Source organism: Coloeus monedula (genome assembly GCF_965178545.1).
Source record: "Coloeus monedula genome assembly, chromosome: 34".
In the NCBI taxonomy this organism is placed as follows: Eukaryota; Metazoa; Chordata; class Aves; order Passeriformes; family Corvidae; genus Coloeus; species Coloeus monedula.
In genome coordinates, this window is record NC_138814.1 from 160,254 (window position 1) to 178,078 (window position 17,825).

The window sequence follows — 17,825 nt, forward strand, 5'->3', positions numbered from 1 at the left end:
GGGGGGGTCTGGGGGCGCGGGGGGGGCGGGGACGGGGACAGGGACCCCCCCCGGGGCCTCCACCCCCTACCCCTCCCCCCACGGCTACGGCGAGGGGCCCCCCCCGAAGGGCAAGAAGGGGGGGGGGCAGCTCTGGAGCCGCATGAAGCGTAAGAGACACCCCCCCCCCCCCCCCAAATTCCTGCCCAAAATGCCCCAACCCACCCAAATTCCTGCCCCAAAGCCCCCCAAATTCCTGCCCCAAAAATCCCCAACCCCCCCCCAAATTCCTGCCCCAAAAATCCCCAAACCCCCCCAAATTCCTGCCCCAAAAATCCCCAAACCCCCCCAAATTCCTGCCCCAAAAATTCCCAAACCCCCCCCAAATTCCTGCCCCAAAAATCCCCAAACCCCCCCAAATTCCTGCCCCAAACCCCCAAATTCCTGCCCCAAACCCCCAAATTCCTGCCCCAAACCCGCCCCAATTCCTGCCCCAAAAATCCCCAAACCCTCCCAAATTCCTGCCCCAAAAATCCCCAAACCCCCCCCAAATTCCTGCCCCAAATTCCTGCCCCAAACCCCCCAAATTCCTGCCCCAAAATCCCCAAACCCCCCCAAATTCCTGCCCCCAAACCCCCAAATTCCTCCCAAAATCCCCCAACCCCCCCGAATTTCTCCAAAACCACAAATTCCCCCCGAGTTCCTCCCCAAATTCCTGATTTCCTTCCCTAAATTCCTCTCAAATTCCCCCCAAAACCCCCCCAACCCCTCTAAACCCCCTTTGCCCCCTCCCACAACCCCAAATACCCCCCAGACCCCCCAAATATCCCCAAATACCCCCCAGACCCCCCCAAATCCCCCCTTGACCCCCCCAAATACTCCCAGACCCCCCCAATGCCCCCCCTGACCCCCCCAATGCCCCCCCTGACCCCCCTGACCCCCCCCAAATACCCTCCAGAGCCCCCCTGACCCCCCCAAATGCCCCCCTGACCCTCCCCAAATCCCCCCCAGCCCCCCCCAAATGCCCCCAGCCCCCTCTGACCCCCCCAAATACCCCCCAGCCCCCCCATATGCCCCCCCTGACCCCCCCAAAAGCCCCCCTGACCCCCCCCAAATACCCCCCCTCACCCCCCCAATGCCCCCCAGACCCCCCCTGACCCCCCCAAATGCCCTCTGACCCCTCCTGACCCCCCCAAATACCCTCCAGAGCCCCCCAGACCCCCCCAAATGCCCCCAGACCCCCCCGACCCCCCTCCAATGCCCCCCTGACCCTCCCCAAATCCCCCCTGACCCCCCCAAATACCCCCTGACCCCCCAATGCCCCCCTGACCCCCCCTGACCCTCCCCAAATCCCCCCCAGACCCCCCCAATGCCCCCCTGGCCCCCCCAAATGCCTTCTGACCCCCCCTGACCCCCCCTGACCCCCCCCAAATACCCCCCAGACCCCCTCAATGCCCCCCAGACCCCCCAAATGCCCTCCTGACCCCCCCAGGCCCCCCCTGACCCCCCCCAAATACCCTCCAGAGCCCCCCAGACCCCCCCCAAATGCCCCCATGACCTTCCCAATGCCCCCCTCACCCCCCCAAATACCCCCCAGCCCCCCCAAATGCCCCCCCTGACCCCCCAAATACCCCCGACCCCCCCAATGCCCCCCTGACCCTCCCCAAATACCCCCCTGACCCCCCAAATGCCCCCATGACCCCCCAATGCCCCCCTGACCCCCAAAATACCCCCCAAATGCCCCCCCAAATACCCCCCAAATGCCCCCCTGACCCCGTTTGCCCGCAGAGGCCCCCGGCGCGGGGGGGCTCAAGTTCCAGCTGCCCAAGCGCCCCTTCGTGCTGCCCCCCCCGGCTTTTGGGGAGCAGCCCCGGGGGGGCGGCGCCTTCGGGGGCCCCCCCGGCCCCGAGAAGCACCACGGGGGCCACGGGTGAGTGCGGGGGGGGGAACCCCAAAAAAACCCCAAAAAAACGGGGCGGGAGGGGGCTGGGAGACCCCCGGAATTCTCTGGTGACCCCCCCCAGGATCCTGAAAATCTCAACATGAGCCCCAAAGTCCCCAAATGAGCCCCAAAATCCCCAAATGAGCCCCCAAAATCTCCAAATGAGCCCCAAAATCTCCAAATGAGCCCCAAAGTCCCCAAAAAAACCCCAAAAAATCTCCAAATGAGCCCCAAATGAGCCCCAAAAGTCCCCAAATGAGCCCCAAAGTCCCCAAATGAGCCCCAAAATCCCCAAATGAGCCCCAAAGTCCCCGAATGAGCCCCAAAAATCTCCAAATGAGCCCCCGAAATCCCCAAATGAGCCCCAAAAATCCCCAAATGAGCCCCAAATGAGCCCCAAAAGTCCCCAAATGAGCCCCCAAAATCCCCAAATGAGCCCCAAAAATCTCCAAATGAGCCCCAAAATCCCCAAATGAGCCCCAAAAATCTGCAAATGAGCCCCAAAATCTCCAAATGAGCCCCCAAAATCCCCAAATGAGCCCCAAAATCTCCAAATGAGCCCCAAAATCCCCAAATGAGCCCCCAAGTCCCCCAAATGAGCCCCAAAATCTCCAAATGAGCCCCAAAGTCCCCAAATGAGCCCCCAAAATCCCCAAATGAGCCCCAAAATTTCCAAATGAGCCCCAAAAATCCCCAAATGGTCCGAAAAATCCCCAAATGAGCCTGAAAAGGCCCCAAATGAGCCCGAAAGGGCCCCAAATGAGCCCCAAAAATCCTTCTGGGACCCCCAGAAATGCCTCTGGGACTCCCAAAAATCCCTCTGGAACCCCCAAAAGTTGTTCTGGGACCCCCATAAATCCCTCTGGGACCCTCAAAAATCCTTCTGGAACCCCCAAAAATCCTTCTGGGACCCCTGGGTTGGTTTTGGGGGCACTTAATGGGGTCTGAGAACCCCAGAGTGCCCCAAAATCCCCCCTGGGACCCCCCAAAATCCCCTGAAGGACCCCAAAAACCCCTCAGAGTCCCCAAACCCCATCATTCTACCCCCATTTAACAAAGTCTGGGAGCCCCAAACTGCCCTAAAACACCCCAAAATCCCCTGAAGGACCCCCAACCCCCCAGCCTGAGGCGCGGGATCCCCCTTGGCACCCATCAATGGGGAGTGGGGAGCCCCAAAATCCCCTGAAGGACCCCAAAAAACCCCTGGGAGACCCCAAACCCCCCAAACCACCCAAACCCCATCATTCTACCCCCATTTAACAAAGTCTGGGAGCCCCAAACTGCCCTAAAACACCCCAAAATCCCCTGAAGGACCCCCAAAAACCCCTCAGAGTCCCCAAACCCCCCAGCCTGAGGTGCTGGATCCCCCTTGGCACCCATCAATGGGGAGTGGGGAGCCCCAAAATCCCCTGAAGGACCCCAAAAACCCCTGAAGGACCCCCAAAAACCCCTGAGAGACCCCAAACCCCCCAAACCACCCAAACCCCATCATTCTACCCCCATTTAACAAAGTCTGGGAGCCCCAAACTGCCCTAAAACACCCCAAAATCCCCTGAAGGACCCCCCAAAAACCCCTCAGAGTCCCCAAACCCCCCAGCGTGAGGCGCAGGATCCCCCTTGGCACCCATCAATGGGGAGTGGGGAGCCCCAAAATCCCCTGAAGGACCCCAAAAACCCCTTAAGGACCCCCAAAAACCCCTTAAGGACCCCCAAAAACCCCTGAGAGTCCCCAAACCCCCCAAACCACCCAAACCCCATCATTCTACCCCCATTTAACAAAGTCTGGGAGCCCCAAACTGCCCCAAACTGCCCTAAAACACCCCAAAATCCCCTGAAGGACCCCAAAAACCCCTTAAGGACCCCCAAAAACCCCTCAGAGACCCCAAACCACTCAAACCCCATCATTCTACCCCCATTTAACAAAGTCTGGGAGCCCCAAACTGCCCTAAAACACCCCAAAATCACCCCTGGGACCCCCAAACCCCCCAGCGTGAGGCGCGGGATCCCCCTTGGCACCCATCAATGGGGAGTGGGGAGCCCCAAAATCACCGCTGGGCCCCCCCACCCCCCTCAGGGAGCCCCGTGCCCCCCCCAGGGGCAAGCCCGAGGACTGGCCCCCCGAGATGAAGGCGTACGTGCAGCGCTGCTTCACGGCCTGCGAGTCCGAGGAGGACAAGGACCGCACCGAGAAGCTGCTCAAGGAGCTGCTGCAGGCGCGGCTGCAGGACGGCTCCGCCTTCACCATCGACTGGAGCCGCGAGCCCCTCCCCGGGTGGGTAAAAACGCCCAAAGGCTGCGGGAAAGCTGCTTGCAATGAGCCCTGAAAACACCCAAAAATCGGCCTGAGGTCAGCCCTGAAAATACCCAAAATCGGCCTGAGGTCAGCCCTGAAAATACCCTGAAAATACCCAAAAATCGGCCTGAGATCAGCCCTGAAAATACCCAAAAATCGGCCTGAGATCAGCCCTGAAAATACCCAAAAATCGGCCTGAGATCAACCCTGAAAATACCCAAAAATCGGCCTGAGGTCAGCCCTGAAAATACCCTGAAAATACCCAAAAATCGGCCTGAGATCAGCACTGAAAACACCCAAAAATCGGCCTGAGATCACCAAAAATCGGCCTGAGATCAGCCCTGAAAATACCCAAAAATCGGCCTGAGGTCAGCCCTGAAAATACCCTGAAAATACCCAAAAATCGGCCTGAGATCAGCCCTGAAAATACCCAAAAATCGGCCTGAGATCCCCCAAAAATCGGCCTGAGGTCAGCACTGAAAATACCCAAAAATCGGCCTGAGGTCAGCCCTGAAAATAGCCAAAAATCGGCCTGAGGTCAGCCCTGAAAACACCCAAAAATCGGCCTGAGATCACCAAAAATCGGCCTGAGATCAGCCCTGAAAATACCCTGAAAATACCCAAAATCAGCCTGAGATCAGCCCTGAGATCACCCAAAAATTGGCCTGAGATCAGCACTGAAAAAACCCAAAAATCGGCCTGAGATCCCCCAAAAATCAGCCTGAGATCACCCAAAAATCGGCCTGAGATCAGCCCTGAGATCACCCAAAAATCGGCCTGAGGTCAGCCCTGAAAATACCCAAAATCGGCCTGAGATCAGCCCTGAAAATACCCAAAAATCGGCCTGAGGTCAGCACTGAAAATACCCAAAAATCGGCCTGAGATCACCCAAAAATCGGCCTGAGATCAGCCCTGAAAATACCCAAAAATCAGCCTGAGGTCAGCCCTGAAAATACCCAAAAATCGGCCTGAGATCAGCCCTGAAAATACCCAAAAATCGGCCTGAGGTCAGCCCTGAGATCACCCAAAAATCGGCCTGAGATCAGCACTGAAAATACCCAAAAATCGGCCTGAGATCACCCAAAAATTGGCCTGAGATCAGCCCTGAAAACACCCAAAAATCGGCCTGAGATCAGCCCTAGAAAATACCCAAAAATCGGCCTGAGATCAGCCCTGAAAATACCCTGAAAATACCCAAAAATCGGCCTGAGGTCAGCCCTGAAAATACCCAAAAATCGGCCTGAGATCACCCAAAAATCGGCCTGAGATCAGCCCTGAAAAAACCCAAAAATCGGCCTGAGGTCAGCACTGAAAATACCCAAAAATCGGCCTGAGGTCAGCACTGAAAATACCCAAAAATCGGCCTGAGATCACCCAAAAATCGGCCTGAGATCAGCCCTGAAAATACCCTGAAAATACCCAAAAATCGGCCTGAGATCAGCCCTGAAAATACCCAAAAATCGGCCTGAGATCAGCCCTGAAAATACCCTGAAAATACCCAAAAATCGGCCTGAGGTCAGCACTGAAAATACCCAAAAATCGGCCTGAAGTCAGCCCTGAAAATACCCAAAAATCGGCCTGAGATCAGCCCTGAGATCACCCAAAAATCGGCCTGAGGTCAGCACTGAAAATACCCTGAAAATACCCAAAAATCGGCCTGAGGTCAGCACTGAAAATACCCAAAAATCGGCCTGAAATCAGCCCTGAAAATACCCAAAAATCGGCCTGAGATCAGCCCTGAGATCACCCAAAAATCGGCCTGAGATCAGCCCTGAAAATACCCTGAAAATACCCAAAAATCGGCCTGAGATCAGCCCTGAAAATACCCAAAAATCGGCCTGAGATCAGCCCTGAAAATACCCAAAAATCGGCCTGAAATCAGCCCTGAAAATACCCAAAATTGGCCTGAGGTCAGCCCTGAAAATACCCTGAAAATACCCAAAAATCGGCCTGAGATCAGCCCTGAAAATACCCAAAAATCGGCCTGAGGTCACCCAAAAATCGGCCTGAAATCAGCCCTGAAAATACCCAAAAATCGGCCTGAGATCACCCAAAAATCAGCCTGAGATCAGCCCTGAAAATACCCAAAAATCGGCCTGAGATCAGCCCTGAAAATACCCAAAAATCGGCCTGAGATCAGCCCTGAAAATACCCAAAAATCGGCCTGAGATCAGCCCTGAAAATACCCTGAAAATACCCAAAAATTGGCCTGAGATCAGCCCTGAAAATACCCAAAATCGGCCTGAGATCAGCCCTGAGATCACCAAAAATCGGCCTGAGATCCCCCAAAAATCGGCCTGAGATCAGCCCTGAAAATACCCAAAAATCGGCCTGAGATCACCCAAAAATCGGCCTGAGATCAGCCCTGAAAATACCCAAAACCTGCCTGAAATCAGCCCTGAAAATACCCCAAAAATCTGCCCGAAACTGCCCCAAAAACCCCCAAAAAATCTGCCTGAAATCAGCCCTAAAATCCCCCAAAAATCTGCCCGAAACCGCCCCAAAAGTGCCGTGAAAGTCCCCACAAAATCCCACCCAAAATCACCCCAAAAACGACCCCCTCCCTGGGGGGTGAGAGCACCCAAAATCCCCCAAATTCACCCCAAAATTCACCTGGGAACTCTTCCTGAGCCCCCACCCCAAAAACCCCCAAAATCACCCCAAATCCCCTCTCTAACCCCCCAAATTTTGGAATTTCCCCCCAAATTTCGGGATTTCTCCCCAAACCCCCTCTCTGACCCCCCAAATTTCGGGGATTTCTCCCCAAATCCCCTCTCTGACCCCCCAAATCTCAGGATTTCCCCCCAAATCCCCTCTCTGACCCCCCAAATCTCAGGATTTCCCCCCAAACCCCTCTCTGACCCCCCAAATCTCAGGATTTCCCCCCAAATCCCCTCTCTGACCCCCCAACCCCCTCTCTGACCCCCCAAATCTCAGGATTTCCCCCCAAACCCCTCTCTGACCCCCCAAATTTCAGGATTTCCCCCCAAACCCCCTCTCTGACCCCCCAAATTTCGGGATTTCCCCCCAACCCCCTCTCTGACCCCCCAAATTTCAGGATTTCCCCCCAAATCCCCTCTCTGACCCCCCAAACCCCCTCTCTGACCCCCCAAATCTCAGGATTTCTCCCCAAATCCCCTCTCTGACCCCCAATTTCGGCATTTCCCCGCAGGCTGAGCCGCGACGCCGCCGGCAGCAGCCCCAAGAAGAAGCGCTGGGAGCTGCCCCCAGCCCGGCCCAGCCCCTCCCCGGGGCCCCCCCCGGCCCCCCCCCAGCGCCCCCCGGGTTCGGGGGGTCCCCCTCAGGCTCGGGGGGGGGGTCCCGGGGGGTCCCGGCCGCGGGGGGGGGGCGGGGGGGGGTTCCCCACCAAATTCGGGAACCGCAACGTGTTCATGAAGGAGAACAGCTCCAGCTCCAGCGGCTCCCGCTCCCGCTCCTCGTCCCGCTCGCCGGGGCGGCACTGCCGGCGCAGGTGGGACCCCAAAAACGCCCGAAACCCACCCAAAATCCACCCCGAAAAAATCCCCAAAAAAATCCACCACCGGGAGCCCCAAATCCCCCCCAAATCCCCCCCTGTGCCCCATTCCCGCTCCCGCTCCTCGTCCCGCTCGCCGGGGCGGCACTGCCGGCGCAGGTGGGACCCCAAAAACGCCCGAAACCCGCCCAAAATCCACCCCAAAAAAATCCCCCAAAAAATCCCCAAAAAAATCCACCCCCGGGAGCCCCAAATCCCCCCCAGATCCTCCCCAAAAACACCCGAAACCCACCCAAAATCCACCTAAAATCCACCCCAAAAAAATCCCCTAAAAAATCCCCAAAAAAATCCACCCCCGGGAGCCCCAAATCCCCCCAAATCCCCCCCAAATCCTCCCCAAATCCTCCCCAAATCCTCCCCAAATCCTCCCAAATCCCCCCCAAATCCCCCCCTGTGCCCCATTCCCGCTCCCGCTCCTCGTCCCGCTCGCCGGGGCGGCACTGCCGGCGCAGGTGGGGCCCCAAAAACACCCGAAACCCGCCCAAAATCCACCCCGAAAAAATCCCCAAAAAAATCCACCCCCGGGAGCCCCAAATCCCCCCCAAATCCCCCCCAGATCCTCCCCAAAAACACCCGAAACCCACCCAAAATCCACCTAAAATCCACCCCGAAATCCACCCCGAAAAAATCCCCCAAAAAAATCCACCCCCAGGAACCCCAAATCCCCCCAAATCCCCCCCAGATCCTCCCCAAAAACACCCAAAACCCACCCAAAATCCGCCCCGAAATCCACCCCGAAAAAATCCCCCAAAAAATCCCCAAAAAAATCCAACCCCGGGAGCCCCAAATCCCCCCAAATCCCCCCAAATCCCCCCCAAATCCCCCCCAAATCCTCCCCAAATCCTCCCCAAATCCCCCCAAATCCTCCCCAAATCCTCCCCAAATCCCCCCAAATCCCCCCCAGATCCACCCCGAAACCTCCCCAGTCACCCTCCAGTCCCCCCAAACCAATCCCAGTCTCCCCTCCCAGTCCCTCCCAGTCCCCCCCAGTGCCTCCCAGTCCCTCCCAGTCCCTCCCAGTAACCCCAGTTCCCCGCAGTGACTCGGAGTCGGACTCGTCGGGCTCAGGGGCCGAGTCCCGGCCCGGGGGGCGCAGGGGGGGCCCCCCCAAACCCCGCGGCCGGGGGGGGGCCCTGGAGCGCGGCCGGGCCCGGGCCCAGCGCGGCAAGAGGTACTGGGAGCACTGGGAGGGACTGGGGGCAAACTGGGATTGGTTTGGAGGGCACTGGGAGGGACTGGAGGCAAACTGGGATTGGTTTGGGGGGCACTGGGAGGGACTGGGGGCAAACTGGGATTGGTTTGGGGGGCACTGGGAGCAACTGGGGGCAAACTGGGATTGGTTTGGCGGGCACTGGGAGCACTGGGAGGGACTGGGGGCAAGCTGGGATTGGTTTGGGGAGCACTGGGAGCGACTGGGGGCAAACTGGGATTGGTTTGGGGAGCACTGGGAGGGACTGGGGGCAAACTGGGATTGGTTTGGGGGGCACTGGGAGGGACTGGAGGCAAACTGGGATTGGTTTGGGGAGCACTGGGAGGGACTGGGGGCAAACTGGGATTGGTTTGGGGTGAACTGGGGGGGATTGGGATCATTCTGGGAGGGATTGGGGCTGGTTTGGGGGGCACTGGGGTGCACTGGGACCCAGCAGTTCCCCAAATTCCTGTTTCTCACCCCAATCCCATTCCCCCCAATCCCATTTTTCCCAATCCCCATTTCCCCCATTCCCCATTTTCCCCCAATCCCATTTCCCCCCCAATCCCCATTTTTCCCCCCCCAATCCCATTTCCCCCTCCAATCCCATTTCCCCATTCCCCATTTCCCCAATTCCATTTCCCCCAATCCCCATTTTTCTCCCCCCAATCCCATTTCCCCAATCCCATTTTCCCCCATTCCCCATTTCCCCATTCCCCATTTTCCCCATTTTCCCCCCATTCCCCATTTTTCCCCCCATTCCCCATTTCCCCCCAATCCCCATTCCCCCATTCCCCATTTCCCCCCCCCATTTTCCTCATTTTCCCCCCAATCCCCATTTCCCCATTCCCCATTTCCCCCATTCCCCATTTTTCCCCCCAATCCCCATTCCCCATTTTCCCCATTTCCCCAATCCCATTTCCCCCCATTCCCCATTCCCCATTTTCCCCATTTCCCCCATTCCCCATTTTCCCCATTTTCCCCATTTCCCCATTCCCCATTTTCCCCATTTCCCCCATTCCCCATTTTCCCCATTTTCCCCATTTCCCCATTCCCCATTTCCCCATTCCCCATTTCCCCCATTCCCCATTTTCCCCCATTCCCCATTTCCCCATTCCCCATTTCCCCCATTCCCCATTTCCCCCATTCCCCATTTCCCCAATCCCCATTTTCCCCCCCATTCCCCATTCCCCATTTTCCCCATTTTCCCCCCCCATTCCCCATTCCCCATTTTCCCCATTTTCCCCCCCATTCCCCAATCCCCATTTTCCCCATTTTTCCCCCCAATCCCCATTCCCCATTCCCCATTTCCCCAATCCCATTTTCCCCCCCCAATCCCCATTCCCCATTTTCCCCATTTCCCCCATTCCCCATTTTCCCCAATTTTTGCCCCCAATCCCATTTCCCCAAATCCCCATTTCCCCAATCCCATTTCCCCATTTCCCCAATCCCATTTCCCCATTTCCCCCAAATCCCCATTTTCCCCATTCTCTCCCGGTGCCCAGGCCGGAGCCGTGCCCGCCGCGCCGTGCCCGCCGCCGCCCGCCGGCCGAGCCCGAGGAGCCGGAGCGGGAGCTGCGGCGGCAGCGCCGGGCCCAGCGCTTCCAGGGGGGGGCGGCGGGGGGGGGCGCGGGGCACCCCAAAAAGCCGCGGCCCAACCCCCCCCCCCCGGCCCCGGGCACCCCCGGCCCCGCCGAGGGCCTGGACTGGGCACAGGTGAAGATCCTGGGCACCTGCCAGGAGGTGACCAAGCGCTACCTGCGGCTGACCTGCGCCCCCGACCCGGCCACCGTGCGGCCCGTGCCCGTGAGTGACCCCAAATCCACCCCAAAATACCCAAAATCCACCCTGAAATATCCCAAATCCACCCTGAAATACACCAAATCCACCCCAAAACCTCCCCTGCGCCCCCGACCCGGCCACCGTGCGGCCCGTGCCCGTGAGTGACCCCAAATACCCAAAATCCACCCCAAAATATCCCAAAATCCACCCTGAAATATCCCAAATCCACCCTGAAATACCCCAAATCCACCCCAAAATATCCCAAATCCACCCTGAAATATCCCAAATCCACCCTGAAATATCCCAAATCCACCCCATAATACCCCAAATGCACCCTGAAATATCCCAAATCCACCCCAAAATACCCCAAATCCACCCCCAAACCTCCCCTGCGCCCCCGACCCGGCCACCGTGCGGCCCGTGCCCGTGAGTGACCCCAAATACCCAAAATCCACCCCAAAATACCCAAAATCCACCCCAAAATATCCAAATGCACCCCAAAATATCCAAATGCACCCTGAAATACCCAAATCCACCCCAAAATACCCCAAATCCACCCACAAACCCCGGGATTTTGGGGCTTCCCCAGGATTTCAGGATCCCCCCCTGGGTTCAGGGTCCCTGACCCCGGGGGTTTTTGGGGTCCCTGGCCCCGTTTTTGGGGTCCCTGACGCCGTTTTTGGGGTCCCTGACGCTGTTTTTGGTGTCCCACTGACCCCGGGGGTTTTTGGGGTCGCTTGCCCCGTTTTTGGGGTGGCTGACGCCGTTTTTGGTGTCCCTGGCCCTGTTTTTGGGGTCCCTGACGCCGTTTTTGGGGTGGCTGACGCCGTTTTTGGGGTCCCTGACGCTGTTTTTGGGGTCCCACTGACCCCGGGGTTTTTTGGGGTGGCTGACGCTGTTTTTGGTGTCCCTGGCCCTGTTTTTGGGGTCCCACTGACCCCGGGGGTTTTTGGGGTCCCTGACCCCGTTTTTGGTGTCCCTGGCCCCGTTTTTGGGGTCCCACTGACCCCGGGGGTTTTTGGGGTCCCTGGCCCCGTTTTTGGGGTCTCTGACGCCGTTTTTGGGGTGGCTGACGCCGTTTTTGGGGCGCAGGTGCTGCGCCAGGCGCTGGCCCTGGTCCGCTCGCATTGGCAGCAGCACCGTGACTACGCCTGGGCCTGCGAGCAGCTGAAATCCCTGCGGCAGGACCTGACGGTGAGGGGGCCAAATTTGGGGAGGGGTCCCGGGGGGGTCCCAAAATTCCTCCACAGCACCTCACAGTGAGGGGGTCCCCGGTTTGAGGGGAGGGAGTCTCAGTTTTTAGGGGAACTCAGGTGAATTTTGGGGGGTCCCAGGTGATTTTTGGGGTGGTCTCAGATGATTTGGGAGGGTCCCAGATGGATTTTGGGGTGGTCTCAGATGATTTTGGGGGGTCCCAGATGGATTTTGGGGTGGTCTCAGATGATTTGGGGGTTCCCAGGTGATTTTTGGGGTGGTCTTGGGTATTTTGGGGGGGTCCCAGATGGATTTTGTGGTGGTCTCAGATGATTTGGGGGTTCCCAGGTGATTTTTGGGGTGGTCTTGGGTATTTTGGGGGGTCTCAGGTGATTTTTGGGGTGGTCTTGGGTATTTTGGGGGGTCTCAGGTGATTGTTGGGGTGGTCTCGGGTATTTTTGGGGGGGTCCCAGATGGATTTTGGGGTCGTCTCAGATGATTTGGGGAGTTCCCAGGTGATTTTTGGGGTGGTCTTGGGTATTTTGGGGGGTCTCAGGTGATTTTTGGGGTGGTCTCAGGTATTTTGGGGGGGTCTCAGGTGATTTTTGGGGTGGTCTCAGATGATTTGGGGGGTTTCCAGGTGATTTTTGGGGTAGTTTCAGGTATTTCGGGGGTTTCCAGGTGATTTTTGGGGTAGTTTCGGGTATTCTGGGCATTCCCAGGTGATTTTTGGGGTAGTTCCGGGTATTCTGGGGGTGTTCCCAGGCGATTTTGGTTCCCGTGAATTTCTGCTCTGACTCCCCACGATTTGCTTGACCTCCCCTAAATTTTGGGGTCCCCTCCCTTTATCCCGGGATTCCCCCTTACATTTTTGGGACCCCTCCCCGAATTTCGGGACCTCCTTTCCCCCCTCCCCCAGGTCCAGGGCGTCCGCACCGAGTTCACGGTCGAGGTTTACGAGACCCACGCCCGCATCGCTCTGGAGAAGGTGGGGCCGGGCGGGAGCTTTTGGGGGACCCCCTCCCCACCCCGCCTTTAGATTTTGGGGAGGGGTCCCTGAGGGTCTCTCTGCCCCCCTCCCCCAGGGCGACCACGAGGAGTTCAACCAGTGCCAGACGCAGCTGAAGGCGCTGTACGGGGAGAGCCTGCCCGGCTGCGTGGGCGAGTTCACGGCCTATCGCATCCTCTACTGCATGTTCACCAACAACTCGGGAGGTGCGGCCCCGAAATCCTGGGGGGGGGTCCCCGAAATCCTGGGGGGGGGTCCCAGAAACCCCGAGGGAATCCCCGAAATCCTGGGGGAGTCCCCGAAGTTCGGGGTGGTTCAGGGGGGACCCCGCAGTCGGAGCCAGCTCGGGGTGGTCACGGCACGTCCGGACCTTGAGCAGAGCTGGGGTCGGAGTCCTGGTGGTCAGGGGGGTCCCTGGAATTCGGGGGGGGTCCCCAAAATCCCGGGGGGGGTCCCTAAAACGTGGGGGGGGCTCTCAATGAGCCCCCTGGAGCTGACCCGGAGCCCCCAAGGACCCCAATGGCTCCTGGTCCCTGGCCCAGAGCTGAGCACGGAGCTGCCCCAGTGACCCCAGTGCCCACCCCAGTGACCCCAGTGACCCCAGTGACCCCAGTGCCCACCCCAGTGCCCACCCCAGTGACCCCAGTGACCCCAGTGACCCCAGTGCCCACCCCAGTGACCCCAGTGACCCCAGTGACCCCAGTGCCCACCCCAGTGACCCCAGTGCCCACCCCAGTGCCCCCAGTGACCCCAGTGCCCACCCCAGTGACCCCGCTGACCCCAGTGACCCCAGTGCCCACCCCAGTGACCCCGCTGACCCCGCTGACCCCAGTGCCCACCCCAGTGACCCCAGTGACCACCCCAGTGACCCCGCTGACCCCAGTGCCCACCCCAGTGACCCCGCTGACCCCAGTGCCCACCCCGCTGACCCAACTGACCCCAATGACCCCACTGACCCCAGTGCCCCCTGTGCCCGCAGAGCTGACCACAGAGCTGGCGCTGCTACCCCAGTGCCCACCCCAGTGACCCCACTGACCCCAGTGCCCACCCCAGTGACCCCACTGACCCCAGTGACCCCAGTGCCCACCCCCTGTGCCCCACTGACCCCAGTGCCCACCCCGCTGACCCCAATGACCCCAATGACCCCAGTGCCCCCTGTGCCCGCAGAGCTGACCACAGAGCTGGCGCTGCTGCCCCAGTGCCCACCCTGCTGACCCCGCTGACCCCAGTGCCCACCCTGCTGACCCCACTGACCCCAATGACCCCACTGACCCCAGTGCCCACCCCGCTGACCCCACTGACCCCGCAGTGCCCACCCCAGTGACCCCAGTGCCCACCCCCTGTGCCCCCTGTGCCCCCAGAGCTGACCACGGAGCTGGCGCTGCTACCCCAGTGCCCACACCGCTGACCCCACTGACCCCAATGACCCCACTGACCCCAGTGCCCACCCCACTGACCCCACTGACCCCAATGACCCCAATGACCCCAATGACCCCAGTGCCCCCTGTGCCCGCAGAGCTGACCACAGAGCTGGCGCTGCTGCCCCAGTGCCCACCCTGCTGACCCCGCTGACCCCAGTGCCCACCCCGCTGACCCCACTGACCCCAGTGCCCACCCTGCTGACCCCACTGACCCCAATGACCCCACTGACCCCAGTGCCCACCCCGCTGACCCCACTGACCCCGCAGTGCCCACCCCAGTGACCCCAGTGACCCCAGTGCCCACCCCAGTGACCCCAGTGCCCACCCCAGTGCCCACCCCAGTGCCCACCCCAGTGACCCCAGTGACCCCAGTGACCCCAGTGCCCACCCCAGTGACCCCAGTGACCCCAGTGCCCACCCCAGTGACCCCGCTGACCCCACTGACCCCGCAGTGCCCACCCCACTGACCCCCCACCCCCTGTGCCCGCAGAGCTGACCACAGAGCTGGTGCTGCTGCCCCAGTGCCCACCCCTTGTGCCCCACTGACCCCAGTGCCCCCTGTGCCCGCAGAGCTGACCACGGAGCTGGCGCTGCTGCCCCAGTGCTGACCTCACTGACCCCACTGACCCCAGTGCCCCCTGTGCCCCCTGTGCCCACAGAGCTGACCACGGAGCTGGCGCTGCTACCCCAGTGCCCACACCGCTGACCCCCCTGACCCCACTGACCCCCCACCCCCTGTGCCCGCAGAGCTGACCACAGAGCTGGCGCTGCTACCCCAGTGCCCACCCCACTGACCCCACTGACCCCAGTGACCCCAGTGCCCACCCCACTGACCCCACTGACCCCGCAGTGCCCACCCCAGTGACCCCCCACCCCCTGTGCCCGCAGAGCTGACCACGGAGCTGGCGCTGCTGCCGCCGGCGCTGCGCTCGGACCCGGCCGTGGCTCACGCCCTGGCCCTCAGGGCCGCCTGGGCGCTGGGGCTCTACAGCCGCTTCTTCCGCCTGCACGGCTCGGCCCCGGCCATGGGCCCGCGCCTCATCGACCTCTTCGCCGAGCGCGAGCGGCGCCGGGCCCTGCGCGCCATCATCAAGGCGTAGGTGGGGCCGGGGGGCGCGGGGGGCACGGGGGGCACGGGGGGCACGGGGGGGACGCGCCCGCGCAGGTGAGTGAGGGGCCGGGGGGGGCCGGGACCCCCGGGTTATGGGGGGGTTGTGGGGTGACCCCATGGATGGGCAGGGGAGCCCCGGGGTCCGGTCCTGGCGTGGGCAGGGGAGCCCGGTGTGCCCCACAAGGGGGTGCAGGAACCCCCAGTTCTGCCCCACATGTGGGGTGCAGGAACCCCCAGTTCTGCCCCACAAGGGGGTGCAGGAACCCCCAGTTCTGCCCCATATGTGGGGTGGAGGAACCCCCAGTTCTGCCCCATATGTGGGGTGCAGGAACCCCCAGTTCTGCCCCATGTATGGGGTGCAGGAACCCCCAGTTGTGCCCCACAAGGGGGTGCAGGAACCCCCAGTTCTGCCCCATATGTGGGGTGCAGGAAACCCCCAGTTCTGCCCCACAAGGGGGTGCAGGAACCCCCAGTTCTGCCCCATATGTGGGGTGCAGGAACCCCCAGTTCTGCCCCACAAGGGGATGCAGGAACCCCCAGTTCTGCCCCACAAGGGGGGTGCAGGAACCCCCAGTTCTGCCCCACATGTGGGGCCCAGAGCAGGGCAGCCCCCCCTTATTTGTGCCCCACACTGGGGCTGTGGAAGCCCCGTTTGTGCCCCACATTGGGGCGGGGGTCCCGCTGACCCCCCCGGGGCTGAGCCCCCACTTAGGGGGTCACTTCAGCCCTATGGGGCCGTGTCCCCCCTTAACAGGGCTGTGACCCCCCCACTCTCAGGGGGCTGTGCCCCACTGCCCGCCCCACCCGAGCCTTGTGGGGTCACCTCTCCTTCTGTGGGGCCGAACCCCCGATGTGGGGCTGAGACCCCACTGATGGGGCCGAACCCCCCGATGTGGGGCTGAGACCCCACTGATGGGGCTGAACCCCCCGATGTGGGGCTGAGACCCCACTGATGGGGCTGGCTCCCCAAATATGGGGCTGAGACCCCAAATATGGGGCTGAACCCCCCGATGTGGGGCTGGCTCCCCAGATATGGGGCTGAACCCCCCGATGTGGGGCTGGGTCCCTCCCTGTGGGGCTGAGCTCTCTGGTACAGGGCCTCACCCCTCTCTGTGGGGTCACACCCCTCTCTGTGGGGCTGAGCCCCCCATGATGGGGTCACACCGCTCTCTATGGGGCTGAGCCCCCCGATACGGGGTCACACCCCTCTCTATGGGGCTGAGCCCCCCATGATGGGGTCACACCCCTCTCTATGGGGCTGAGCCCCCCGATACGGGGTCACACCCCTCTCTGTGGGGCTGAGCCCCCCATGATGGGGTCACACCCCTCTCTGTGGGGCTGAGCCCCCCATGATGGGGTCACACCCCTCTCTATGGGGCTGAGCCCCCCATGATGGGGTCACACCCCTCTCTATGGGGCTGAGCCCCCCATGATGGGGTCACACCCCTCTCTATGGGGCTGAGCCCCCCGATACGGGGCTGAGCCTCTCCCTGCGGGGCCACAACCCCTCCGTGGGGCTGAGCCCCCCGCTGTGGGACCGTGTCCCTCTCCGTGGGGCCGAACCCCTTTCCGTGGGGCCGCTCCCCGTCCTGTGGGGCTGAGCCCCCTCCCCCTGTCCTTTGGGGGCCGCGGGTGCCCCCCGGGTGCCCCCGGCCCCCGCCCTGACCTCCTTCTCTCCCCAGCTACCGCCCGGCGCTGCCGACGGCCCAGCTGGGCCCACTTATGGGGCTGGAGCCCCCCGAGCGCCGCCGCTTCCTGGGGGGGCTGCCCCTCACCTTCACCGGGCCCGACCGCGGCGCCATCGACTGCCGGCAGAGCCTGGCGGCCCTGCCCCACATCTGACCCACACCGAGCCCCAGCCAGCTCCTCCCTGCTCCCCCCGGGCCGGGGAGCGACTTGTGGGGCCCGGAGCCGCCCCACGCCCGCCCCACGGCGTTCTCTTCCCCCTTGGCGGCCACCGTGGGGGGAATTCGGGGTGGGGGAGTGACTTGTGGGGCCCGGAGCCGCCCCGTAACCACCTCTTGCCCCTCAGCAGCCACCGTGAGGGGATTTGGGGTGGGGAGGGGGCGACTTGTGGGGCCCGGAGCTGCCCCACTGACCGAGCCGCCGCCGCCGCCCTCGCCGCTGCCCTTCTCTTCCCCCCTCAGCAGCGATCGGGGCAGGGGATCGAGGGTGGGACCTGTGGGGCAGAGCTCGGACCTGTGTGTGTGTGGGGCAGGGCCTCTGCTTGGGGGGCAGAGGGTCCCCCCCACCCTCCCACATTTCGTCCCCCCCACCCCCCCCGATTTTTAACCGTGCCTCAGTTTCTCTCTCTTCTTCCTGCTGCCGAGGTCTCGTCCCCCCCCCGGCGCCGCCGCCCCACGGAGAGAC

General features: G+C 61.4%; 1 protein-coding gene across 1 annotated transcript; it reads left to right on the forward strand.

Annotated features, from left to right (window-relative positions):
• Positions 1-6: 6 nt before the first annotated feature.
• LENG8 (leukocyte receptor cluster member 8) lies at positions 7-17,318 on the forward strand. Its single transcript, XM_082299815.1, has 11 exons — positions 7-149; positions 1,768-1,909; positions 4,017-4,193; positions 7,387-7,686; positions 8,789-8,920; positions 10,444-10,744; positions 11,813-11,914; positions 12,834-12,902; positions 13,000-13,129; positions 15,233-15,440; positions 17,138-17,318. Exons 1-11 carry the CDS (start codon positions 143-145, stop codon positions 17,295-17,297), a joined length of 1,728 nt encoding a protein of 575 aa, XP_082155941.1. The 5' UTR covers positions 7-142; the 3' UTR covers positions 17,298-17,318.
• Positions 17,319-17,825: the final 507 nt, after the last annotated feature.